The 27985-nt window shown below is 46.0% G+C and overlaps 1 protein-coding gene across 2 annotated transcripts in view; it reads right to left on the bottom strand.

The window, feature by feature from the left end:
* Nucleotides 1–2089: 2089 nt before the first annotated feature.
* Nucleotides 2090–27985, bottom strand: part of RIN2 (Ras and Rab interactor 2) — a 67564-nt gene continuing 41668 nt past the window's right edge. For both annotated transcript variants that reach the window (XM_082480185.1, XM_082480184.1), the window contains 7 exons: nucleotides 26861–26933; nucleotides 23861–23952; nucleotides 19645–20778; nucleotides 10776–11081; nucleotides 8500–8631; nucleotides 6236–6399; nucleotides 2090–3070 (listed from right to left, as the gene is read on the bottom strand). In XM_082480185.1, coding sequence (XP_082336311.1) covers nucleotides 2753–3070; nucleotides 6236–6399; nucleotides 8500–8631; nucleotides 10776–11081; nucleotides 19645–20778; nucleotides 23861–23952; nucleotides 26861–26933 — 2219 coding nt within the window. In that variant the 3' untranslated portion in view covers nucleotides 2090–2752. The remainder of the gene's footprint in view (nucleotides 3071–6235; nucleotides 6400–8499; nucleotides 8632–10775; nucleotides 11082–19644; nucleotides 20779–23860; nucleotides 23953–26860; nucleotides 26934–27985) is intronic.

The following is a 27985-nucleotide window of genomic DNA, read 5'->3' on the forward strand; positions in this document are numbered from 1 at the left end:
TAAGTGAGGCTAATCTATGTGCCAATTTACACCCACAGGCTCTGCGCACCCTTAAATGTTCTGTAATGGCAGAAAGGGCCCCCCGCCGCCCCGGTAAGGGATCCGCCCCCCGGGGTGCGCAGCGCCGCAGCTCCGGCACAGACAGACCCATCCGCCCGCTGCGGGAGCGGGGCCTGGAAGGCTGAGACTGGGAGGAAGGAGGGCAGCCTTTACGATGAAAAATAAAAATAAAATAAAAAAAAAAACAAACACACACAACACGGGGAAAGGGTAACACGAAGTTAGATTTGTCTTCAGCTGCTGCAGGTGGCGTTTTAGGGTGTTGCAGTACTTACTTTTTGTGAATTTGCAAATAATCCCCCTAAGGTAGCGTCAACGTCTCTGTTAAGCTAATTAGTAAGATTTAGGGATTTATCACCCCCAGGCTTTATTGCTTTTAGCCTTTTGCAGCTACTTCTCTATTTCAAAAAGAAGGAGTAATAAATAAAAAGAGACCACCTCAACTGTAAGCTTTTTCTCGCTTTTCAGTATTTCATCACCTCAAACACCTCGCGTTGGAAAAGACAGAATAGCTTATTTTTACAAGTCCAAATTCCTTCCAAAGCTTTTGTATCATCTGTTTCCTGGCATTATGAGAAGTGAGAAGTGTTTTGCGCAGCAGCGGCGAGTAAAACGTTCTAGTTTCCAAAAGAAACAATTGCACAAGAATAGACAGCGGAATCATCTTGAGGTGGTTTGGGCACGCATTTCCCTTTTTGTGCTCTGTCTTTCTTAATACTGTGCCTTTTTGCCCCAGTCCTTCCCTCCCCTAGCACGGCCGCCATCATACGAAAACAGTGGAATTTTCTTTAGCACCGAATGTCAGTCTTAACTTGGCAAGAAGTGGTTCAGCAGTCAGGATACTCGCCTGCTGCTTCTGCTGACTGTTCAGGTCAAGCACACTAACTAGATAATAGTGCTGTTACTGCATCCTTCCTTTGCCAAGAGTTTAAAGCGGGCTGAGCACTATGAAAAGCAGCAGCAGCAGAGTCTACTGATACACAAAACATTCAAGTGGGAACCATTTCTTAAAAAAAAAAAAAAACAAAAAAAAAAAACAACCAACCAAACAACAAGCCAACCCCAAAACCAAGACCACAACAACAACAAAAAAAAACACACAAAAAAAAACCCAACACCCACCCCAAAAACCACAGCACACAAAATCCCAAATTATAGTTCAGTATTACAATGTATTATTATGTGCAAAACTCACCATTTACAAAATGAAATACAAACATGTGCCAGGGGTTTCAGATACATGGCAAACTGACGAAAATGCTACAGATCTCTGCATGTACAATACACGCGCTGCTCACGACATTTCTGCAACCCTCTGCCTTATGTTACACTGCTCACACTGGACTTGGGGAGAACCCCACGTCCCTCTGAAGAGCGCAGCCCTAATTGCCTTAAGTAGGGTCCAGAGCGTCACCCGCAGCATCAGCTGCCTTGGGCAAATCTATAGAACAGGCACGTTTAATACCATTTTATCTTTGCATACGTAGGACTGACTTTCACATCTCACCTACTGAGTAACTCAGAACCATGAAATGCTGCAGCACATTCTTCAGTCCCAGATACACTTTGATATTGGTGACAGACCACACAAAAGAGTTAGTGTCCTCCTTCACCTGACCCATATATTTAATCCTCCGCTAACGCAAAGAGTATCCAGGATAGGTGCTGTCAAATCCCTCTGCAAATCTACAATACTGCTTACCTAAAAGTTCCCCACCAACCTCCTCCGCTTATTTTCTGCAAGGAGCCTGAACCAGCAGACTAACGCATTTTAAGCCTAAATTAGGTTCTCTACGTTCCTTCTCTGCCCCTTCTCTACATCCTTTTCTTTCAATTTGCTCTTCCGACCCCCTCGTTCTGTCTAAAAGAATGCATATAAACAATAATCCAGATAACAGTACATCGAGTTCAGATAAAGGCACTGAAATTGCCAGCGCCAACGTTACAATCTTCTTATAGATAACAGAAGTTTCCTAAGAATTCTCCTGTCACAGTAAGAGAAACCACAGAGACTTTTAATGCAATACTCTAAAACCAGCAAGAGATTTATTCTTGTATATTAAATGTTAAAATCACATGCATAATTATAGAATACTTTATAGTTAAAAAAATATTTCAAAAACCAACCCTGACAGTTTACCTGCAACTGCTATAAAATTTCTATGATATATATATAAAAACATGGCAATTTTCTGTAATCAAAAAAATTAGGAAAGGATGCAATCATCCAGGTAATTACGAGTTAACTGATGCCCTGCATCGGACAGTCTTGTCAAACTCATGCTGGTGAAACTGAGCTCAAACCAGCCAGTTTACTGAAATACTGGTCTAGCGTACATATATCTTAAAATCAAAATTACATTTGGCTAAAGGATGAGTGTAAGAAAATATATTTTTGCACACTACAGCAAAAGACCTGCAGAGGGCCGCAGTATAACATGCTTCAGAAGAGTCTGTGGTAGGAGAGATTCAGCCTCGAGGGCTGTTTGCTCAAAACACGCTGGCGGAATATTCCGCGTAACGGCCACTTGCACGGTTTACATGGGATTCTGTAAGCGACGCTAGAAGTGCCTGCGCGTGTTTTACTAGGCATTTGTGATTTAAGACCTGTTTTGGCTCCTAAGGAAGGCAGCCAACAAAGATGCTTTCAACAGTGAACAAGGAACAGAAAAGAAACGCCGAGTTGCTGGTTTTAAGATGATGAGTCATCGTTGTTTTGAAAAACGGCACCATATGGATCACTATTAATGCGCTTGTAGACGAAGTGGAAGACCTGGGGTTGCGGACGGCTGTGCAACTCCGCCTTAATTTTCTGAGGGTAGGTATCCTCTGTCAGTTGCTGCCAGGTGTCATCAACAAAAAGAAACAGGCTATATTCTTCAGGATTGTCCACTTTAAACTTCTCAGCACAAAGCTGACATACATCTTCAGTAGTGATATATGGTCTTACTAGTAAGGTCTTCCCTGTACATCCACTGTTAACTTCTTGGAACGCAACTCGAAGGTAGTTCTGCAGAATGAGAAAAGAGGCGTCAGAAACTCAAAGAGCCCAAACTCATCCTCTAAAAACCGAAGAGTCCGCAACAAACAGCAAGCCTCTCCACGTTCCAGTTGCGAAACGCGCACACACAGGCGATTCCTGTACATTACGGCCACCTTGCGAATTGCGACGGTGGTGGTAAAGCTGTGGCAAGCCAGCGGTGGGCGTAACAGAAACTCATAAGCTGACATCCTCCTCTCCTTGCCTTACGTTCGAACCCTGCAACTAACAGCGAACAGATACAGCCTTAGAGCCCCATGGAAAACACCAGCGGTTTCAATGGGACTCGATGTTGGGCCCCACGAGGAGGCAGAACGCTGGGAAGCAAAGCGAACGTCTGCGGCAGCACGCCCGAGAGATGATGCTGCCACTGCTGGGTGGATACTGTAGAACAGAAGATACAACACAGTATGTTAGTCAGAAGGACAAAGAAGAAAAACCCCAAGTCTCTTCCAGCGGCACACGAGGGTGGTGTTCCACAAGTTACTGCATGATAACCTGTTGCAGTACGCAAAAGGTCCTCAGGCCGGACTTTTTCATCGTATTGAATGGTGGCAGTTTGGTGTCCGAGCCTAATGTAAACAAGTTTTGTGTGACAGCGTTTTTTTTGTTTTTTGTTTTTTGTTTTTTTTTAAATAAGGCTTAGAGGGATGCAGAAAGAAAGTCTACTCCGCAACATTAGAGTAAATCCCTAGGATCGCGAGGCAGAAGCTACATCTTTTTTCCTCTCTTGAAACTGACACATGCCCACAACTGTCATAACATGCATAAATTCTAAATACGCCCTATCAAGGAAATGCACAGCTTTTAAAAAGTAAAATAAAAAGCAACAACTGGGGAAAAAAAAAAAAAAACCACCACAAAATACTTTTGGACACCTGAGCAAAGCAGCCTGCTGTCACGTGCTTTTTTTTAAAAAGCAATTAGCTGCAATTAAAGACTAAAAAGCAGTAAAATTAAAGGAGGTGGAAAAAAATGACAGTGAGGAAGCCCTGTTGATTGACTGAATCGGTACCTATGTTTGTATGCTCAATAAATTAAGCGTGCTGAACCACAACGGTAGAAGTTTGCATTTCATAAAAACACGCTGTTAAGAGCTAAGACTGAGAAGAACGTTCATATGACTTAAGTTCCAAAGAGCGCTCTTGTCTTTATCAAGGTAGTTTTGATAGCTTGCAGACTGAAACACTGAAGCTTTGCAACAGCATCTGAACCACTGGGACCGAACGTGACCGAAGAGAACTAATCCATTTTTGTTACCCAGCGTGAAGAAATTAGAAAAAAAAAAAAAAAAATCACCCCTAATAAGGCAAATCAAACTACAGTTTTAATTTCTAATGTAGTTAACACAAAGACGACCTGTTTTTAAATGCACGTGCTTTTAAGACGGACAGGATTGCGTCAAGGAGAGGCTGAAGTCTGTACAAATGCCTGTAACTCATACACCAAGTATCAAAATTATTTAGACAACATGAGGAAGTTGTATTTAATCATCATCAAAATACGGGATTTTTGCTTTTCCATCCTTTTAAGTGAGGGAGGAGGATGAAGGCCTTCCAGGGCCGTGAGACTGCATCACAGAAACGCGGCGATCACATCCCAGTTCAATGTGAGAAAGATGAGCTGAGCTAAAGGTGCGTTACACCTTGGCTGGAGGGAAGGTGCTTCACTTCAGGACTGCAGGACGTGGAGAAAGAAGATGGAAAACTGGCATTCTGAGCAGGCAGCAAAATGCTTGAGTTTGTGCCGAGCACGGGCTGGAAGCGCTGTGATCTTACTGACTGGAGGCTCTCTTTTGAGAGAGACAACAGAAGGAGAGGCACTGCACACACTCGGTGCCAGCTCTCCCCCCACCCCCTGCGTGGGGCACGGCATCCAGCTGTACAATTAGCTTGGCCGAAGTTCATTTGCTGAGGGAGAGAAGGTGAAACGGACTACAAGACCCTGCTGAAAGAATCTTCTGTCGTTTAGTCACGCAGCAGAAACACAAGGTGGTGAACTTTCCTGTGAAAAGCGTGGTGTTTTGCTAGAAAGAACAGACTCAAGCTACTGGAATCTGACAACTAACTACAGGTAAGCAGAATATAGAACGGATGCCGCAGAATATAGAACGGATGCCGGGAAAACGGACTAGCTTTGTGCCCTGGCCCTAGTTTGGAATTTCAGTTCTCCTCTTCCCAAGAGAGGCAAATAATTGTGGAAGGCTGCTTCTTTTCCCAACTCCTTCCTGTTCAGTGTTGTACCGTAGTCCTTTGTGTGGACACTGATAAAGCAGGAGGAGCCTCAACTGAAAGGCTTCATTATCTCCTGATGACCCCACACCTTCACTTCTCAAGCTCTTAACTACATCATATCTAATTGATGGTTGTCATTAGCCTCTCTGGCAACTTGGCACTGTGGTATGAACTGCAAACAACCCATCACAGAGGAGTAAATCCTTTCTTCTGGATTCCAGCCGCCTCCTTGCTTCAGTCCACAAACTGACGCATCTGAACAGACAATCAACAGCACACTACACAAAGACAGGCAGGCCTGGTTTCAAATGGTGAAGTAATCCCCACTGGTTTGTTATTCTTCAGTTGAAGTTACCGCCCTACTCTGAAAGAGCAGTAAGAAACGGAGGGGAGGGAAAAAAAAAACAAACAAACACACAAACAAACATGAAGACATCCATAGTACAGAACTTCACTCCTCGCTTAAACTTTAAAACCGTAGGCAAGCTTTTCTCCCACCTCTCCTCTTGATTACCTGCTGTATGCCACCATTAGCTACTGGGAGCTGTGCTGACATATACCACTGGAAATCTGGATTTGTTCTTTTTAACAGTAAAGCACACAAAGAAGCTGAAACTAAGATATGAATTGGTTTGTCCTCGCGCTGCCTGACTTAAATAGAAGGGAGGTGGGAAAGCTCCATTATGTAGTGTCTTCTTCAGACCACTATAACCAAACTCTATAATAAAGTGCAAAGGCTTCAAAACTGAGGCAAATTTGCCAGCCATATTCTCCGCACCGCTTCACTCCACTTACCTTGTGGCCCCAAGGGAATCACTATGAATCACACCGCTCAAATGGGGATTTCCAACAAAACAATCATCCCCTTTTTCTTTTTTTTTTCTGCAGCCCTAAGCTCTACCTGAAAATCATCAACTGAAGGTATCGTCCTGTTAGTTGTCCTCCTCTTGTGCCATTGCCGGAGAGTATCTCTGGCTTCTGAACTTAGCAGTCGGGCAGCTTGTTCCTCCTGGAAGTTCTTGATCAGCGAAAGTGCTCCATAAGCGCTTGTCAAGTAATAGCCTCCTGTGAAGGACAGCAAGGGAAGAACTTCTCAGAGTGATCACAAGCACCACACTAGTTCTGACTGGACACAGTCAGAAGTACAAACACCATTTTTATATATATATATATATATATATGAAAGTCCCTGTACTCTATTGCCAAAATATCTATACATAAAGAAAAACAGCTCACTGGCCTGCAAAATACTGGATGGTGTGTTCTTAGCTGCCAAGAGACAGGCAGTAGTTGCACATGCTCCATATTATCAAGTGGTGCAATAGTGTCTAACTCCGGGTCTGCTGGTGCTGGGGATTAGCCGGTCACTTAAATGACTGGTGTCACTCCTTTACTCCGGGGCGTTTTTACAAAGTTGGAACATGAGTTTGTTTCTAAACAATTTCCAAACAGTGATTTGTTTTCTTCCCAAGCTTCAAAGTGTGGATGAAGTAAACTTTGCTGTTTAAAAAAACTAAAAGAGAATCTACCCCTGTTCAGGAGCTTAAAAGCAGCCTCCCTTAGTGGCAATAAAGCAATGACTGCGTGTGCCATTTGTAGACCGGGAACATCCCAAAGAGTTTGCTTTTGTTTTTAAATGGAAGACTCTGTTTGTCGCCTTTTTGGAGTTCCCCAACTAGTTCAGTTCTACATAGTTCACCTTTATTACATGAGTGGAGAATCAATTAAAGCCACAAGAGAGTTGGCGATGTACAAAAGAAGCTGCAGGTCACAAAGGAAAAGGAGTCTCAACAGAAGGCAACAGTCCTCAACAACCAGGAGAAACAAAAGACATGCTGTCATTTATTTCTCTCACTTTTTTTTTTTTTTCTTTTCTTTATGCAAGATATTTGTGTAGGAGTGTCCCATGAAGAGGCAGCACAGTCTATTCATGGAGTCATTCAAAGACGCATTCTATGCTCACAGTAGTATTTACTGTATTACTGATAGCATCCTCTTGGCTCTTAGTTTTGCAACAACTTTAATACGTAAAACATGCAAGACCCATGAGACAAACATGTTACATCTGAACTTCACGACCCCAAAGCACTAAACAATTTCTCCTGCACAGTATAGTTCAGCTGGTGCCAAAGACAGGGCCAGCCAGCGGACAGACTTCTTTCGCGGCATTAAAACCAATGTGACTTAAACAGTCCAAGTAAATGTTTCTGCCTTTCAAGCATGATCTCCAGCTTCACACCTCAAGAATTTTCCGTGCCAAGATTCCTGAACGATGCACTAGAGGATGCTCTGTACACAAAGCAGGGAACAGACTAGTGCCAAATGGGCGGAATCCTGGCACGATTCTCTCATGCATACCGGCACGAGAGAGGATACAGCAATCGCAGCAAGCCAAGAGACAGCAGGAATGGGAAACATACACATATAAACTCATAGATGGACTTGGTCACAAGAACCTTTAAGCTTCCTCATAAACTGGTAGATTCTGGGGCCTACCAAGGGCTTGCAGAAGACCTCTTTGTTAAAAACACCGCCATGAAAACAGAAAGCAGGGAGATTTCCTTGCTTCAGCAGGCTCGAGCCGTCATTCGGGAGTGCCTTAGAGAAACATATTCCTCGGGCTCATAAAAATACTTTGTGAGAAGCAAATATTGGGAAGCAAAGATCATTAAAGCGGGACAATGTTCTCAAAAGCACTCTCCCCAGAAGGGCAGAGAATTCCCCCCTGAAGTTTTTACAAAGCACCTAGCCCAAGTCCCATTCCATGCCTCAATTTAACTAAAAGCCGCAGCCCTATAAACACTCTCGGCATATTTTGAGGCACAGAAGGATAACCACATTTGGCACATGCACAGCGCATGCGTTGGCCTGCCAAGTCACGATGCCCCCCCTCCTCGGTTGAAAACAACGCATTCCCTCATAAGGTAGTACACATCAGTAGATTCCCCGGTCACGCAGACCTGTATTCTGCAAGACAAACATCTTTATCACACTTGAAGGTGGAAATAATGCTGAGATTTCCTTGTTACGCTACCGACATTGCTGACTTTAGGGCTCCTCTTGAAAGGATTTCTACCCAAACAAGGTTAACAGCGACCGTGTTATGAGGAAGAACCTTCCCTTCTCTACTCCGTCACTCAAGTCTAATAAAAATAAATAGATTACCTTCTCCATGCAGCAAAGATGGATCCAGCAATTCCATCATGTACTCAATTTCAGTATCCAGCTCCAGCATATCGCACTGGGCTAGTACATACGTCAACACGGGCAAGAAGTCATCAGCTCCATACAGCCTCCCTAGGTTGAAGGAAACACAGACAGAGATAGACAAACCACATCCTTTTACCAGTTTCGGTGTTTGAAAGGAAAGCATTATTTTGCTGCCTTCACTGACCAGTACGTTTGTATTACTCTAGAGCCTCCCGTTACCAATATGCAGCAAACAAGGTTACCTGACACGCGCTGGAGAGAAGAACACCACCAGCTTCATCCTGTACCTCTAGCAGGCGCGAGTCTGATGAGGCACAGCTTGAGGCATGCCCGGGGATTCAGAGACTGGGCTCGCCTTGGCATCAGCTCAACTGGTGAACTCACAAAAGGCTGCCACGCCATGCCAGTCTGGCCTGACCTCCACCTGCACCTCTATCACTGCCTAAAAGACGACGAATAGACATTTTCTTTATACGTGCAGGGACGACATCCACTTTCTCGAAGGATCCAGCCACAAATACCGGTTTCCGAGTCTGAATCCCAGCAGAGAGGCCCGAATATGAAAGCCTAGCAGGCGTGACACGAAAACTCAGCTCGTTTCCTTGACAGAGCACAGTTAAAAACATCAGCGAGCAAAGCCTCATCTCATTCCCAGCGAGCCGGTGAAGCCTCGCTGGCCACGGCGGCACGCAGCTAACACAGAGACCGCGCTGTACCTAGCTCTGTCTGCGCTCCTATCGCTTTCACTGCATTTAAACTATCTGTTTAGAAAACACTACGGGGCCAAATCTCCGTGTCGGGCCTAACTGCGTTCATTGCAGAGCTGGAGCGACGGTCACTTAAAACCACCGAGAGCAGCAGCCAACTTAAACTTTGGGGAAAATCCAGCTGACCGAAGGGCCGATATCTAAAGTTACCCCAGCTACGGTGTACCCTCCGGGTATTACGCTATTATCTGGCTGAGAGGACACGACCAAGCAGATGCTCACAACAGCTGCTGCCTTAATGTCCTGTTTTACAAACTTCACGTGACAAAAAAGACAACCCAAGCAGCACTTGCCACATCTTAGCCCAAGCCCGCCAGTGGAACAATTAACCAGCAGCAGCCTCTCGAGTATTTTTCTTCTGCGTGTTGGAAATACCTTACTCAATGTGAGACAACACAGCATGGAGAAAAGAGTCTACAGCACTTCAGGCCAAGATTCCTATATCCGTTTTAAACCACAGGATTTTGTACAGAAATAAGCAGCTGGGCAGCTGCTTGGATCTAAATCTCGCAAGAGCGCTTGGGGGTCTTTAACAGCCACAAACTTTTGCCATTTATCTCAAATCTCAAAAGAAAGTAGGTGTCTTGGTCAGCACTGGGTCCCGCTGCACATTCAGTGCTCACTTGCAAAGAAAACTGTCAACCACCTGCAGCAGCTAATACTTGCTTCGGGAAAAAATCCTCCCGTTACCACCCGCCTTGCTTCCCCTTAGCTGGTCACCTCCCACAGCAGTGCATGATAAGGTGTCAGGCAACGGAGTGGCACCTATGAATTCATGCCCTCCAGCACAGCATTCTAATTGCGCCCCTGACCACCCAGCAGGTCTTAACTGGTCTCTAGTTACATTTCATTATTTAGGTTTCAAGGTCACTTTTGGACTCTTGCTACAGTGTAGAAAGAGGTGTTATTTCTGTTCCAGACACAGGAAAGGAAGTGACCAAACGGGAACATTCAGAGGCACAGCAAGCCCAAGACACCGCATCAGAGGCGGCTTTCCTCCACCCGGTAACACAGAGCCCTTGTAGTAGTCCCACTGCATACACGCGATTGAATTAACCATAGCAAAATACAGGGCGTTACCCCATTACAATTTAAAAAAAAAAAAAAAAACACCACAAAAAAAACCAAGACACACTCGTTTAGAACCAGTGTCAAAATTCAAGGCTCACAGAACAGCCTTTCTGACAGCCAACTTCAAAAGCCCGCAATTAAGCAAGGCTGGGGTTTTTTAAGCTGCTTCACAAATTCAGTGTGAAGCAGAGTTGTAAAATGTGCTGCCAAACGCATCAGAGATCTCAGGAAAGCAGCGGAGAGGAAGAACCCCTCTCAAATGGGCAAGGAGATGCTATGAGAGCTCCAAGAGAAGGAGACCTATCTGCAGAATTGGGTGGTCCGATTTCCTCCACCGCAAGACAACGCCAGGTTTGGAATATCAGTGAACTTGAACCACGGGAAGCACCATACCTGAGTTATTCTCCATAACAGTATAAATCAGTTTGCAAACTCTCAGCAGCAGCATGACTTTCTTCTCAGGTGAATACATTTTCTGCATGGTCAGGAACTTGACTTTAATTTTTTCAACGTCCACAAAGTCCGGTGTTGGAACAAACACGCCCAGTTCCTGAGGATTCCTCTGCCGCACCAACTGCAGGTTTTCTTTTAGCTGTTTCCAAGAACCATCTGCAGTATGAAACTCTTTCAACATCGCTTCAATGTGGCCCTTCAATGGCTTCAGAATGCACTTATGCATGGCCTTCTCCAGGACAACATCTGCAACGGGAAAACACAAGTCCGGCTGACTTCCTCCTCTAGAGCAGAGCCAGCGTTAATATAACCATTCCCAAAAGAGACACTGCAGAGCAAAACGTACTCGCTAAGGCTTATTTATTAGACAAGCTGAGTTTCCAGATGTTTGTTAACAAGAAAACAAAAGGCAGAGAAGAATCTGTGTTCCATTTTTATTTATGGCGATGTGGTAAATACAAAAAAAACCCTGGAGAAAGACAGACTGTCACAAAAAAAAAAAACAACAAACCCCCAAAAACCCAAACTGTGACTCCATTTAACTTTTTTTTCTGTTGGCCGGAAGTTCTGAGTTTTATTTTACTTTGAGATTAGACTTTAACTCCCAAACTTAAAGTAAAACACAGTCAAAACCATAACCTTTGTCTGTTTTGGCACGAAAGCCCATCCTTTCCGCATAGTTTCCATCAGAAACTATAACTCAACCAAGGTCTCCTAAAACTTGGCTCGACTTTGTCAAGATCTTCATGAAGTTGGACAGATTATGGGCTTTAAACTATAAATGAAAACCAAGCTGTGTTTGTCCAGCTTCGGATTTCATCATGCAAGCTTCTATACAGCTTTGTCATCAAGTTTGAAGTTCTTTGTTTGGCAATAGCGTGCACGTGGCACAGTAACCGCTAACTTAGGGTGTTTTGTTGTTTTTTTTTTAATTCTTGATCTACTCAAGTTTTTCTTTAACAGCCATTCTCCATTTTCAAAGTATGGACCACATGAACAGAGAAAGCTCTTTGCTAAACATTTTCTCTGCAAACCTTTACTTTGTAAGCTAATTTCCTCTCCTGCTCAGGATCCCCATAGCAACAGAGCTTCCATTAATAATTAGCTTACATCAATTATTTGTACCAGGGTGTACTCCCGCAGGCACAGAAGAACCTGGGCACTCTTTGTCCTGGCCGCGGCACCAACAGGCCAGCTGCCTCCATGGCGGGGCCGGACCAGCGCCTAGAGTAGGCAGATGTGCTAGGGGGGCACAGGCACCGAGAGAGGAGAAACCGTGCCACCGTAGATCACACCTTTATACAGGCTAGCCACAGACATTCCTGCTACTAGTGGCGACTCATTAAAGTGTCGTTAAACCTCATGCCCTTTCCAGGCTCTTTGCCTGTTCTTGTGTGCTTTATTAGACCACAGGCCCCTTCTCCACCCCCCCCCCCCCCTTTTTTTACCCCCCTTTATTCAAAGGCTTAGGATTTACACACACCCCCCTTCCAAACAAGCACTACCTACTTTGTTTTCTTCATTTTGCTTTATGCTTTATTTTATCCCTGTGATCAGCCATTGTTCCTCTTCATACCTCTCTTTCCCATAAAAGCACGCCCTTTGCACACTCCTCCTCTTACGGTGCCTTTGCTTCATACGTAGCATTTATTCTGCGTTTGTCTGCCATGTAATTCCCAAATGTCCGAGTCTATTAGGAGGTCCCATCTCCCCTATCCCAATTCTACTGGGGCTTCTGTAGCTTCTCTTGCTATTTTCCCCTCCCGAGGCCCTGACAGAGGTGGCAAAGCCGCGTCTGTGTCATTCCCAGATGCTTTAAACACATCTGGGCGCTCTCTCACAACAGAGGCTGCGAAAGCTGCTGGAAGGGAGAAAGAGCGAATGTGAGGAGCAGTATTTGCCCTCTGATTTTCTAGACTTCCCTACGGCCACCAGTAAAGGCATAACCCGTCTGCCGCCTGTTCTTGATGGGCTGTCACACAGCATGAAGGGTGGATCCAGCTTCCCACCAGACCAGAGCCACCAATTATACATAACAAGCGGCAGCAGTTCCAGCGACTGATCCTTATCTGTTGTACTTGGTAAAGCCCCACAATCACCACTGACAGCACTACCCCACCCAGTCAGGGAAGCAGAAGGTCACCCTTCTGTGCAGTGACAGAAAGGGCCTCTCCCTGCCAGCAAAGCCGTCCTCAGCGCTCACGGAGCAGAAATACTTTTCCACCAGAGAACCGCACAAAGCGCACGTTAGCTAGCTGACTTTCTAGAGGGTGCACATAGCTCCTTGCCAGCTTCACTGATGATGATGATTTTTATTTTTTTTTTTTGACAATTCAGCTCACTTTAGTTATTTCTACCGCCTGTTCAGCTTTTTAAATAGCAAAAACACCAACTGCTTTGCTTGTAGGCAGAACACCTCTGCAGTTTGCATTCCAACCGCCTGGTCAAAATTAAAGCAGTTGGCGCTGCCAAATACTATGTTAAGCGAGAGAACTCTCTATCCCCACGAAATCTTAACTCCCCCAGGCTCCTACTGGAAGTTCCGCACACGAATAGCCAGCGTCGTCAGACATCCTTCATCTCAGAGTGGGGTCACCGCCACATTTGGTCACAGGAGACTCAATAAATTGTAAAGAATTCAGCACGGATTCTCCGAGCCCTTGGTTTGATAATGGGGGAGCACCTAGCCTGGGATGGGAGGTGGGAAAACTCAGCACGCTTCTGTGCCTGACGCGCTCTAGGCTCGGCTGGAGCCGGTTCAGCTGCCGCCGGCTGCCTGCGGAATCAGCACGGAGGGAGCTGCAGCAGCAGTCCCTCCCCAGAGGCTCCAGGGACTGGATGCTGCCTGGAGGGAAGATTCCTCCCCAAAGCCTCAGTCCTGGGTTGGGGTCAGGCTCGCGAGAAGCGGAAGCCTTAAGTCTTCTGCCCTCAACCCTTACTAAGTGCCACTCTCGCAGCTTCCCGGACAGATGAATGGCACGGATTCGTACGGCTGCGCAAGACGGCGAGGAGGGGTTCTTTCGTATTTGAATTCCTCACCGGCTCCAAAAGCAGTGTCTGGAAATTGATCTGATCACATTCCACAATTCCTCTGGGAACTTCAATCAATTTGAAGCAGCCCAGAGCAGAGAGCAGGTAACTCGGGTGGCTGTGCCCAAAGCTCCGCACAGCGCCCAAGTACTGATTGCTGAAGGCTGTTCCCAACCGTTTATGTGCTGTTCATGCAACCACATGAAAGTAGGACGGGATATTTAGTGCAGCAACCTTCAGTGCTGTTCAGTGACTATACTACAGCTAACAGCAGACAACGAAATAAAGGACACATCGCTGAGATTCCAAAGAGATACAGCCTTGGCTTGCTAAAGGTAGACTGAGAAACTGTCATTTTAATGCAGCACGTTTGCAGAGAGCCAGCCAGCGAACGAGGAAGTGACTAAGATGTGACAGCGTCCAAGATTTTTGTTTTTGTTGTTTTAAATCAACAATCAAACAAAAACAACAAAGAAACCCCAAACAAACCAACCCCCAAAACGCCAAACCAACCTCAGAAACCACACAACCTTTTCGTCTCCCTTATGAATTCTTGGCACAGACATAAGAACCACAGAGTTCTGCCCTCAAATTAAAAAGTGGCAAATTCTAGCGTGCTGATGAGGCCATCAACGTAGCAAAATTGATAAGGACTGGACTTTTTTTTAATGGTCAATAACAACACCCATATGTATCCTAATTAATATGAACCCTACATAAATATTTATATTATTATTAAAGCCTGGAAGGACCGCATTTCTCGTGACCCGAGTCTCAGACCAATAGTCAGTGTCACAAGACACCATAAGCACGTTTGGGATCAGACCATGCAACTACTTATTCTTTCTTCTGAACTGCCGTTACTGGCCCCCTTCAGAGAAAGGTGGTTTTGGACATGATCCCACAAAACGATTTCCGGCACGCAGCAGCAGCTTTTACTGCTGTATAAAGTATAAGAGGGTCTCCCAGGCAAATTAGCATCCAAGTTGTGAATTGAGGACTGATCCTTTGAAATATACATCTCCGTATATTTCTCAGATCTAAATTGGCAACAAAAATTCCTGTTTACTTCAGCATACGCAAAGAGTTTTCAAGTATCCTCCGAGGATGCTTAATACTCCAAAACCCAAGACAGACGCTCCTTAGATATTTCTTTATTTTTTTTCCTCTTAAACTGAGTATCATTTGAGCTGAGCGCCATGTAGCGTTCCTGAAACGATACTTATAATTAGCCTCTCGCCTCAAAATGGGAACTGGAAATGCTTTGATAAATGAATTGTAAAGGCCAGCCAGCTAGTTTCGTTGTGACTTGTGGAAACACATCTGCATCCTGTGCTGACACGCTATTTTGTTTTGCTGCAAACCACACAAGTCTGCATCTAGAGAGGACAACATTAGTCATCACAAGTGTCCTTACGCAGCCTCTTTACAAGCCTCGCTGCCTGCAGCTGCCGGCGCGCTCCCACCTTTTCCAGCTGCCAGTCTACCGGTTACCAACTGCGGCCGCTCCACTGAGATTACCTGTCAGATTCCAGTCCCTGGATCGACACGCAGGCCCCGTTTATCATCTACGATAGCCAAACCATTCATCAGCAAAAGGAGGGTTCAGCAGGAGACCGAGCGAGTCTGGGAACCATTCCCAAGAGACGCGTTCCTGCCCAAGTTAGACTGCCCGGGAGGCTGACAGCAGAAGGCTGCTTCGCAACAAACACCGCGGCGCGTGTGCGCACGACACCTGACTACACTGCCTTTGTTTTGGATTCTCCTAATATCTCGCATGTTCATAGGGTGGCATGGCCGACACAGATGTATTTTAAGACAGCCCACACGTCAGGATGGCCGAGCGCCCAGTTCTTGGTGGATCTCTACAGTGACGCACGCCCAGGCCATGGTGCGGACACGGGCACCTCCTCTGAAGGAGCGTGACTTCAGAGTAAGACCTCACACAACCCACTCCTTGACAATCCGCACAACCCTGAACACAGGAGGAGGACTGAGGCGGGTGATGGATAGGCGGCAGTGGCAGAAGTTGAGCAATTAGGGCGGAAAGGCCTCTAGGGCAAACCTCCCCTCATTTACCTACATAAAGCACACCAGTGAATCGCTGAAGTATCTGTGCAAGGTTTGTCTTGCTTTAATCAGCTGCGGGTTAATTAAAACTCACACTAAGGCCGTGTAGTAAACACGTTTCCTCTTAAAGAAGAAGTAATAAAGGAGCAGGGAGTAAGTCACAAAGCAAATCAAAGGGATGGCTGGAAAATGGAGAACCAAAGCCCCTGCCTCTGCTCAGGGCTTTTGCCACTGCTCCTTACTTGCCCTGTCCCCCGGCTCCCGCAGTGAGAGGAGGGAGGGGACACGTTGGTCGGCCTCAACTCAGCATGAAACGATCCGAGGGTGACCAACAGGGTAGGGGGACGGGACACCAAAACAAACGGACAAGCAGCTAAAAAGTCACACACTGCTAAAACACAGCCAACATGAGTTTGTCAAGAAGAAACACCGGCATACCATTCTAATTCATTTAAGAGGATAATTGGATCAGTGAAGAAGAGGGGAACGGGGGGGGGGGGGAAGGGTGCGTGCTATATCTTAACCCCATTCCATGCAACTCTCCTATAAGCAAACAAGAGAAATCCTGTCTTGCTGTAATTACCGTAAGATGGGTACATGACTGGGTGCATAAAGTACTGCACTGAGAGCCCAATTATCCATGGCTGACTGTCAGACAAGACAGATATTTGAAAAGACGTACCACGGGGGTCAGCCCTGGACTTTTGCCTATTTAATATTTTCATTAAAAATTCGGATGATAAAGCAGAGGGTTCGCGTACAAAATCTGCATGCGATATCACAGCAGGAGCGGGAGAAGGGCATCACCGGTCCTTCGGAGAGCAGGTTTAAAGTTATCTTCATAAGTGGGAAACGGGCCTAAGGCTCACATGATAAAAATCTTGTAAGAACAAAAGTAAAACGGTGCCGCTCAGCAAGAGGAATACAAAGGTAAAAGCGCTGCTGGGAGAAGCCTCCCTCAGAGCCAGGAAAAGAAGAAATAAAAACAAAACCTCCCGGAACATTTGCTATTCAAGCAGCTGTGGACTCTCAGGGTCTCTCCTCTGGGCAGTCCAGGTGTGGCAGACTATTAAAAAAATACTTTGCATTCATCCTTAAACGATAAAGCCGTGTGCCTTAACCTCGATTCCGTCCCGACATTGGGAATCCCATTGTTTCAGGAAGGGTTAACAGCCTACAGGGCTAAGATTAGGAGGCACCTGTCGGGAATCATTAGAAATGCACATTCTCCCAATGATTTGGCAGAAGTTAAACAGTTTGATATACCCCCTGTCTGGGAAACTTGAAAGATCTCCCACATCTGGGGAGGCTGGACTAGATGACCTTCAAAGGTTCCTCCCAACCCAAACTATTCCACGATTCTGTGAAGCCTTTCGCTTGCAAGAGCCTGGGAAGTCTGTGATAACAGTTCTACGAGAAAAGCTACACTATCGCAGCGGTCACTACAGAGACGCAGGAGAAAGTCCCAGACACCAACGGCTCCACTAAGCCTGCAGGGGGGTGCTGCTCGAGCACCCGAAATTCAGGAGAAAACAGCGGGACAAGGTGAAGTCTGCCCGCCCCAGAACGGGTGCCCGGCAGCAGCAGCTCTGCTGGGTGGGAAGAGGCAACGAGGAACGGCTCCGGCTCCTCTCCGCAGGGGCAGGACTGGCCCAGGGAGCTGAGAGGCCACAACATTTTCTGCCGCGGGCTCCCTGCCCTGCCCCGGCGGCGGGGTCCGAGTCGCAGGGTGAAGCTGCTGTTGGGCACGTGTGCCCGGCGCCTCTTCCCGCGAGCCCCCGGCAGGGCACGGGCGCTCCAACTCGGTGGTCAGACGAGGGGCTCAGACGTTGACTCGCCACCGCTGCGAGACAGAAAGGAGGAGTATTTCCCCAGCAGCACACATCCAGCCCTAGGCTGACACGTTGAGAAGAAAAACCTGCACCACAAAAGTGCAAGCCGACAACAGACGGATAAATGACTACTCGGAGTTAAAATTCAGGCTGCAATTCCATGCTTAAAGAGTCAAGCAAAACTGCGCATAATAGGCAGGGCTACATCAGAAAGAGTTCTCTATAGGGATGACTAAATCCTGCTGTCACATAGTTATCTGCTTAAATCAGCAACATCTGATGCTCCTGATCCACTGCGGTTGTTTGCAGGCTCGAGCCGTAGATGATTCAAAAGCAAGCTCTTCCTTTGTTTTAACTAGCCCACTTTATAAATTAATCGCGTTTAATCACGTGATGAAAGCCAGACTTTCTGTCACCGAAGAAAACCAATGTAGTTTAGTTATTACATTTCATAGCTTATGGTACTCCAAACTACCGACACATCTGAAAGCAGAAAGCATTTTGCCAGTCTTCGGAGACTCACAGATTCAACCACACCCCTACAGTGAAAAGTACAAGTCGAACCAAGCTTTCACAAAGTTACAAGCAAACTAGACCTGTATTTCTTCGCCAAATATCCAGTACTCTGCAGAAATCCAGGCAAAAATGTGCCTGCCCCACTGCTCAATTCGCCATTTTTTCTTCCACATAACGCCCACATAATATTCTTTATTATTCCAGCGAGAACATTACGTGTCTTTGAGAGGGTCTCAATTGCAAGGACACTCTTTGCTGTGTTATATTTGCTTTAGCGGTGCTTGTTACTTTTGCTTGACTTTGTGTAAATGAGGTTACGTGAGAATACTTGCTCTTGGTCAAGGACAGAAATGTCAACACAAAAATCACCCTCTAGTCCCAGAGAAAGAACTATCTGCCAATTTTGCACCGGGCCAACTGTTGGGACACCGGGGTACTGAAGAAAAACAAGGAAATTAGGACTGAAGTGAGCTCACAAGGAAAGTATTCTGCCCTGAGGGATGTTTACCTCCTAAATGCAGCTTACAGGCTCTTTTACAAATACTGCTCAGACTCAGCAAGATAGAGGGGCAGTGAGATTTTGTGCAGTAACAATGATTTCGCTTTTGTGGATACACAAGTCTCTCTCTGTTGTTCAAACACGTATTCAAACATATAGCTCATCTGCTACCATTTATAAACACATACATGTAACAGAGAGGTATAGAAATCCTGAGATTAACAGCCCCTTCTCTGTCTGGCACACATTTGTTTGGTTTGTTTTTTTTTTTTTTTTTTTAAAAACTCATATCTCTTCTTATTTAGCTTCAAGTGTGGGGACAGTGCAGCTTTGCTAGGAGCGAATGAAAATATTTGGAAGAATGAGATCTATTTCAAAAGTAAATTGCTATGAAATGTGTCTGTTCTGAAGTGTTTTTGAATAAATTCTAGTTTTACGGCTATAATCCATACGGTTAAAATTGGCACAGTTTTGGTCCAAACACCGAGAACGATTTCAGCCCAATTCAGGGTAAAATACGTGGGCGCCAGCAGATAAAGGATTCGGTATCGTTAACAGTACAGCAATTAAAACAAACAAAGAAATGGAAACAGGAATAATCACAGGTAGAAAGTCCACACTGCAGCTATTTTAAGGATAACTTGTTATGAACAACTTTGCAGCACAGTTCTTCCAAGTTGCTCGGGTGACTGGCGCAGGAGGTGCGTGGGGGGTTGTTTTGTTTTAAGTCTCAAATATTCAATGGCTCGAACTCTGCGAGCAAAGTCAACCCCACCTTTCAAAACCAGCACAAAGACTATGGCTGTAAGTTGCAGATTACACATTTTCACCTTTCCCCAAAGCACGGGACAGTGTTTCTTACCTATTTGGTCCTCTGGAATCAGCGATTCAATCGGGGGATCGAGTTCGGAGCTCTGGGACAAATAGTTCTTGACTTGGGTCATGAACTGCCGAATCGTTTGCAGCATATCGGTGCTCGAAACATGGCACTCCTTGTTTTCCTGGAGAAAGCTGACATAGTCCTGCACTAGGCATCCAAAATAAGTGCGTTTGTCCCGGGACATCTCCGCAATTTTCTTAATCATCCTCTTCTCGGGGGTCATGAAGGAACTGAAAACTCCACTGACTTTCCGTAGCTGAGATTTCACAATCTTGGGGAGAACAAACGAACTGTTTCTTTTCTTCTTGGGCTTCAGAGGGGGTGCCATGCTCTCTTGGTCACTTTCCCCCTCGAAATCCTCCAGGCTGCTGTTTGTGTCCCCCTCGTAGCCAAAAAGCGGCATGCTCCGATCGAAGTCCAGCGAGTCAGACGAGGAGGTGGAAATGCTCATGTCGCTCAGTCTCTGCCTGCCTCCATCCCACGGTATGTGTGACTCAGAGCCGGTAGCTACCGTCTTTTTGGCAGCTGCTGGAGCCGACTCGGGCGGGTTTTCACCTGGAAGGCCAGCAGCTTCGGGTACACGCACCGAGCTGCAGGCAGGCCGAATTCCTGCTGCGCTCTTCGAGCTACCTTCCACCTCCGAGCAAACAGCCTGCTTCTTCAGCCGAGGAGGCGGAATGGGGGTTGGCTTACTCTGCAGCAAATCCAAGCCTCTCTCTTTCTTACGGCTGACCGTTTCTGGCATGCTCGCCTGCTTTATAGTCCTGGAAAGCTGTGGACTCGTCAGGATGCTATTAATAGAAGGTGGCGGCGGCCGGGGCGGGGGGGAGCGAGGCCTCGCTGTGCCATTCACCACGTCTTGAGTTCTCGGGCTCTGCCTTTTCAGACTTCCACTGACATCCTGGCTGTGCACTTTTAAGAAGAGAGGATTAATGAAACACAGCGCTCCGTTGGTCTGGCTGCACTCCAGCTCCGAAGGCGTTCTGGTTCGTATAGAATGCACTCCATTTATAAGGCAGAGCTGACGCGAGTCTTTAGAAGCGCTATCCAAAGGCACAGGCTTACGGGGAGGTGAAGGATCTGGGGGGTTGCTGTTAGCCGGGGAGCTCCAAAAGTCTGAAAATCATCATTGCGTTAGTGTCAGAATGCAAACCAGCATGCAGACGGCTTTCAGAACATCCAGCTCAACATCACCGCTTTCAAGTATTAAGAAATTTAGACAAGCTTTTATTAATTCAAGGGGGGGGGGGGGGGAGGGGGCGGAATTCCAAGTGAACCTCTTAAAGCCCCACCAGGCGTAACTGCATGCTGCGCTCCTGGCACTGCTCTTACTCATTTATAAATATCACGACCAACGCATAGCTTCAAAGCAGTGCACTGAACTAAGCTTAAAAATAAACTGAGAATGAAAGAAAGGAATGGAGACTGCAACACAGTAATTCTTACCAACTTGAGACTGAAATGAACTTAAACTACTCACTGGCACGTCACTCGGGAGAAATAAGCCTGGATTCTCAGCTGGTATTATTAAGCTCAGTCTATTAAAGACAACAGTTTGGCTGATTTACACCAGCCGATGGCCACTTATTGCAACTCAACAAAAACTTTGTTTTGGTTTCTTTAGGTGGTGAACAAATGAAACTACACATGAAAAGACAGCTCACATTTTGCTGTGGTGGGTGCTCACATCATCTTTAGCTATGCGGACCAGATGCTCGTGTCTCTTTAAGAGCACTGGCCTGCAGCCCTGCCTTTGCAATGGTGACACAGTTTGCCTGAGCTTTTAGGCTCTCAGCAGCACATAAATAGACCCAATGTGCAGCCCCACACCAGCAGCGTGGAAAACCTGTGCTAAACCAGCAAGTTTCAGCTGCAGCCTCCGCACTTGTCCCAGCAAAGTGCCAGCATGTTTGTGAAACTGAGTCAATGGTAAAGCCCATCAGCTCCTGAAGGGATGAAGATTGAAGCCAGACAAGCCCTTGAGCACAGGAATCGGACTGAAATAAGGGAAGAACACCAGAGGGAGATTTTGCTAAAATTTGCCAGTCTCCACATGGCCCCTTTTCCTGTAGTGCCAAGACGTCTCATTTGGGCCGCTGAGCAACAGCACCCGGGGCCAACTGCACGAACGCCAGGCACTCCGCACCAGGGTCTGCGCCCGACGGCTGCGTCTTGCCTATGGGGCAGAAGACAGGAAACGGTCCCTGGTGACAGGCCACTGCCAGACAACATGTGTAGGCACAGGCATATTTCTCTACACAGTCATACAATGCTGCTGATTTTCCCCTGCTGCATGACTCCACATCCTGCCTGCAGATCCCTCAGCAGGCCGGCCGGCGTGCCCGGCACGCGGGCTGCTGCAAACACTCGTGATGTAAGCGCTGCCGCAGGTGAAACAGGAGAGAGACAGAGAAGCAATCTTACATTCAGCACGTGAAACCTTACAGGTTGGCAACAGCCTCGAAACCTTTACCACTGGTTCTTCCTGACGTGGCGTGCTGGGCTACGTGCTGTCGACCTGCCTTGCGCAGTTCTCCCTCTGAGCCTACAGCGCAACAGCGCTACAAACCTGCGTGCTCAGACCAGGGTGCTTTGTGCATCCGTGTTGCTTAAGGAAACCTTACACTTCGTAGGAAGGGCCCTTCGGGAGCTTTTAAGGCCTCTCTCAGGGCCACAGCATTGAAGTGCTGACTTCCTGAAGCGCTTTTTTGCATGTGGACACCTAAAACTCCATCAAAATCTCAGCTTTGTCGTCTGTTTTTTTGCTGACAGAAACCGTGATCTTAATCTGGTGTATAGTAGGTAATTGATCCCAGATACACCAACCACACAGTCAGACACTGACCCATCAGTCTCCTCCTCAGCTTTCAAATGTATTGGCTTCAAGAAACAACACACGATGTAGACAGAGGCTATTCAAGAGCAAGACTAACTCTGCAGCAAGTACGACATGGTGCTCTCAGGTACTGAGGACAAAACCAGCGTGGTTAGTCTGGAAGGCTTGCTCAACACCACCACTGTCATCTCTCATGGAAAAACTCACCTAATTTTACTTTAAGATTGCCAAGCGTCACTAGAAGACTGTCTTCACTACAGTGTATCCCATTCAGACCTTTTATTTTTTTTTTTTTTTGCCATCCAAACACCTAACCAACAGTTCCATGTTTGCCTCTACTCCCATGAAAATCCATACTTCCATCTAATTACCTAAACTTGCAGGTAAGCAGTGCAGAAATCATTTCTCTCCTCTCTAAACTCCCTTAATTGCATGGCTACTGCAGCAAATATATGCAAAGCAGTGCAATACTTCCCTATGTGCAGCAAAGCCGTAAAGTCCCATCAAATAGTTCTAAAGAGCCTCATGCTAACACTCTGATTTAGCGAGAATCCCTTTCTAAATCTAAGACGATTCAAAAAATCTACTGGGACAAAGACTGCCGACAGTCAACCCCCCCTTCCTGCAAAAGGAAATGAGGCCATTCAGCACTTTGCAGGAGTTGCTCAACCGTTCATCTGGGTGGAGCTCACGTTTCAAATCCCGCCAGGCTTTGCCTCTCCTGCAAGCTCAAGGTACGTTTTACAACGAGCCTGTATTTGGTCGTAGCAGTCAAGCAACGCGAGGATATGTCCTTGCATTTTCTTTCGGTATTTTAAAAATTTCACCAAACCAGTGTGCACGGACACACTCTGCAGACCCTACCCATACGCTCTTCCTCTTAATACGCTACTGTATTGAGGTATCGATCTCCAAAATCACCCTTCTAAGATCACATGTCAATCCGAACAGAAATTTTATTAACAGCGAACCTCAGTTCCTATGCTCTCCTGGCAACTCCAGCAAATTGTCAAGCCAGTGCCCACTACATGAGCCTGCGGCCAACATCAGCCCTTGGAGGAGAAGCTACATCAAACCTCTGCCTGGGGACTGTACGACTTGCTTTGCCGAAGGGCTGCCCAGAGAGGGGAGAGAAGAAGGAAGGAAGGAAACAGCACTAACAAAGACATCACAGAAGGAAGGCAGAGCACCAAGGTCACCATTTGGCAAGCACAAGGTTTGGCCTTCCCAATGAGAGAAGCCGCTTTTCTAAATGAAATCTGTATCATCGCTGAACAACATGAAGTACTTACTGATACAGCCCGTGTTTTCAAGCTTACAGCAATATTACAGGGAATGACACCTATGTAGAGAACTACTTACTCAGTCCAAGCTGAGCAATCTCTTCAAGTTCAGCTTCTGTCTTTGCTGCAGCAATAGCATGAGGCAACTTCAGGGTGAACGGAAGGACATCCCTGTCGTCAAAAAGAAAAACAGTTATGGTTTTCACAACCACATCCATAGTTTTAAAAGCATTTGTTTTCAACGCTGGCAATGGCTGAGCTCCGATTCTTAATTTTCTTCTGGAGCTGTGGCAGGTAGCAAGAGCCTTAAACACACAGCAAAAACACTACCGACCACAGGGCTTCTTTACACTGGAAAGTGCTGTGAAGCGCAAACGACAGTCAACTCCCCATGACTCTCTTTAGGCTCATTTCCACAGAGTCATCCAATATTTTCTCCCATTACAGCAGATGCTTTTTACACCTGGTCTTCTACAAGCACACCAGCGGGATGCAAAAGTGTTATCTGCCCTCAGCCTTTCAACAAAGCTGCTTCTTTTCTGAATATGATGTTCCTTGCTCTTGAAGTCGAATTCCAGTCCTCAGAATAAAAATTTAGAAGAATACTTGGGCGGCTAGCCTGAAAATTTCTAAGCTAGGATGTTTTGGTGCTACTCTGTCCTAGGCTGAAAACATACTTCCATTTAAGAAAGTCTTTATAATTTATTCTCGTACGTGGTTTCTCTTCACAGCATATTAGAAGTTCAATGGATGTTTACAAAGGGAGATGCACGAACGCAGGAACAACATAAGCCAAATCCAGTCTAAAAAGCTTTTATACAGAGATTTTAAGGGACAAATCTACTTAACCACATGTACACAGTACCAGTACTACCATCAACCAATACTGTACCTCTTGCCTGCCCAATCCGTACCGATACACCCTCAAACAACAGTGTGTGCTAAACTGCAAAATTTGTGGAAGTACCAAAGTAATTAAGAGTAAATGAGAACAAATGGAACACAGGAATCCTACACGCAACTGGTGTCAGCATTTTTTTTTTTTTTTAAGGCTGTGAACAAGCCAACCATCTGTTGTAGTACAGATAGGGGGGTTTTATCACATAAATATTCTCTATGTTACATGTTAACTTGTTGAAAAAAAACAGGATCTCTGAATGCCACTCAAATTCAAATCAAGCACATGCACGAGCCTGATACACTAGCTAAAAAGTATTTGAAAAGACACTTTCAACATCGTACAACAGATAATCTAGACTCTGTAACTTCACGGCCTCCATACAGAGAGAGGTGACCCTTCACTCCTCATACAAACTGATGGGGTACCTATTGTAAGAAATCCCCTCTGGTTTTAGGAAATCCTCCCGGTTTTGTTGACATGTACCAAAAGGTACTCTCTTTCTCATGATGGCTACCCATCTGCTCCCTTCAACAGGCCATACGTTTTCCTCCTGCACCCCCAGGATTCCTAGACTGCTGCCTGAAGACAACAAGGATGCGGGGTAGATGCTGCCACTGAAGAAACATTAGGCAAGCAGAAACACTTAGGATGTTTCTCCACCGAACGGGGAAATAAGCATCCGCTTCCAAAAGCGCGCCCACAATCAAAGAGTGATCTTCATTTACTGAGATCTCTGGGCAGGGTTGAAGTTGTATTTGTTACTGGTGTCTGTGGATGGGTTTGCAGCTAAAGTTGTGTGCAAGAAGATGCACTAGGAAAGCTTTAGCACCATGTCTAAGTTATGATCGCCACTGTCTCGCTTCCTTCCCTTTCCCCAAAGGGCAACAAGAAAAGGAACGAACAACAAACCGGTGAAGAGCCTGGTTATGCAGTTTTGTACGCGCTTCCTGAACGGGAGGCCTGACTGCGTCAGGACACTCAATTCCCACCTGGCTGACCAAAACACCATTAAGAAAATTAAAGCCACTTTGCAGAGAGAGACTCTCGGTTACGAGACCCATGAGCGAGGCAAGAAGCTACTGTGTGTTTGTGGGCTTACTATTCGCAAACGTGAAGCCACTTTGAGCCTTCAGTGAAAGAAAAGAGAGAACTTAATGCAAAGAAATCTGCATTTGCCGCATGCTCCCTGTAGGCATTTAAAGGGAATTTAGCAGAGCCTGGCTAGTGCGCAGAACGGAAAGGGTGACAAGATAAGGAATTGCTCATCATTAAACTGCTTTTAAATGCAGTTTCAGCTCATTTCTCATGAGTGCTGACCAATTACTTATGTGGCATAAACGCTTCTTTCATGGCATGCATGTACAGCTTGGCAAAACGGAGGCCAGTAACACAGGGGGTCTAGATACTTCACCACAAACAAAACCAGTAAGCACAACCACCTAAGTGCATCCCTAGCGAGTGTTTCCCACGCCAGAAATCATCATGGCAACCTCGCTGCAGTAAAAGGACCGAGACTGTCCAAGTTGCCTGTCCCCCCTTCCTTCAGAAAACGTGCAGATATGCAGTTTGGCCACGTCCTGTCTGCGGATAAATGTAAGGCTCGAGCATCACTCTGGAAGTTTTCACCAGTAAACTAAAGTCAAATTGACAACAACTTAAAAAACACCAGCTATTTTTTCTCTGCGTACTGCCTGGAAAACAAGTTGGGCAACTGTAAACTGGAAAGCCGATGAGGCTATTTTTGTTGTTCACAATTTACACTCACATCTCTTAGTTGTCATATTCTACAGTGTGACCTAACATTTTCCCATTATGCTCCAAAAATGCTTTTTACTAGCGATTCCGAGAAATGAACATTGCAAAATAGTTTACGGTGCTTATTAAATGAGTTACAGAGCAGTTAAAGCAGTACCAGACATCAGCTGTAAGTAAAGTTCAACTTGGTAACACCGCTCAGTCGGGCGGGTAACACACCACCAGCCTTCCCGTGGTCTCTACCAAATACGACAGAGACACCCGCTTCCCATTCTCATTTCCCATTTCTCCCATTACCTTCTAAGACTACCCAGGAACATTTGGAGATTGGCAACATATTTATCATGCTGAACCAAGTCCTCAAGACTCTCTTTTTTTCCTGACAGTCTAGCAAGCGCAACTCAGAACGTAACACCACCTTACCTGCTAATACAGTAGAAAGCGATGAGCCTGAACAAATCAGCAAAACTTATTCCAGACCCCTCCAAGGAAAACGCTGTGAAGAAAGTTACAAGAGGGAAAGAATTACACATCTGTCCACCATTTCTTGGAAAAGCCCAATAAAATGCATCTCAGATTTTCTGCATAAAATTAATCAGTTTGCACCATCAAACTAGCTACTGTTCAGCTAAAGAGAAAACAACTGCGCGGAGGAGTATGTGTCTCTGCTAAAGGCATTTTCAAGAACAAACTGATAGTCTTGGCAGTGGGTCTGTTTTTGTTTTCCAAAGATATGGTCCAATTCCTGGGAACCAGATCAAGTGCGATCAGAATTGCACAACATTTTGCTAATAGACAGTAAATTAATAACTGAGGCTTTGTTTGCCCCGTGTATTAATATACCTAATCTTACACCTCTTATTTCCTCCTCTCGCATTCCATCCTACTTGCTTTTTTGTCCCCAGATGTGTTAATACCTAATGGGAGACGATAAATTTTCACTCACTTCAGGAAAACCATTTACCCTGAAAACAATTCTGCTTCACGCCATTGCCTTGCACAACGGGGGAGGAAGACGTGAGCAATCCCTTTCATTTTTTACCACTCCATACCATTGTTTCTTATCGATATAAATACTCGTTCACAATAACAATGACATAGAAGTGATTGCCCCGTCACTTACATTGAGCTCCCTCCAATTCCAGTGGCAAATCTCACCCCATGACTACAAAGATCAAGCAGAAGCAGCTTCTAGAGTGAAACAATCTACACCTTTTGCCTCTGGACATGACTGAGGCCAGAACAGAAGGAAGAGCATTTACGAAACATAACAGTAGCATGAGACAGGTTCCTGGAGTACACAAACGCTGCTCCCTTGCGGTCTCGGACGCCTTCTACAAAGGGGGGAATGCGAAGCGTGTGATTGAGTTCGAAGGGCCAGATCAGCGGGGTGAACCCCCAGCTGATGCGGCGCGCACACTGTCGCTGTTTCACCAGCGGAGGAACACTTTTATACGCGTATCCCAGGCAGAGTCCTTCCACTGCTGCAGACGTTTCAGACATCCGGGCTGAAACAAAGCAGACTCCCGGGCTTGGTGGGGAAAGCCA

This window comes from Vanellus vanellus (genome assembly GCF_965231255.1).
Source record: "Vanellus vanellus genome assembly, chromosome: 3".
Lineage (NCBI taxonomy): Eukaryota > Metazoa > Chordata > Aves > Charadriiformes > Charadriidae > Vanellus > Vanellus vanellus.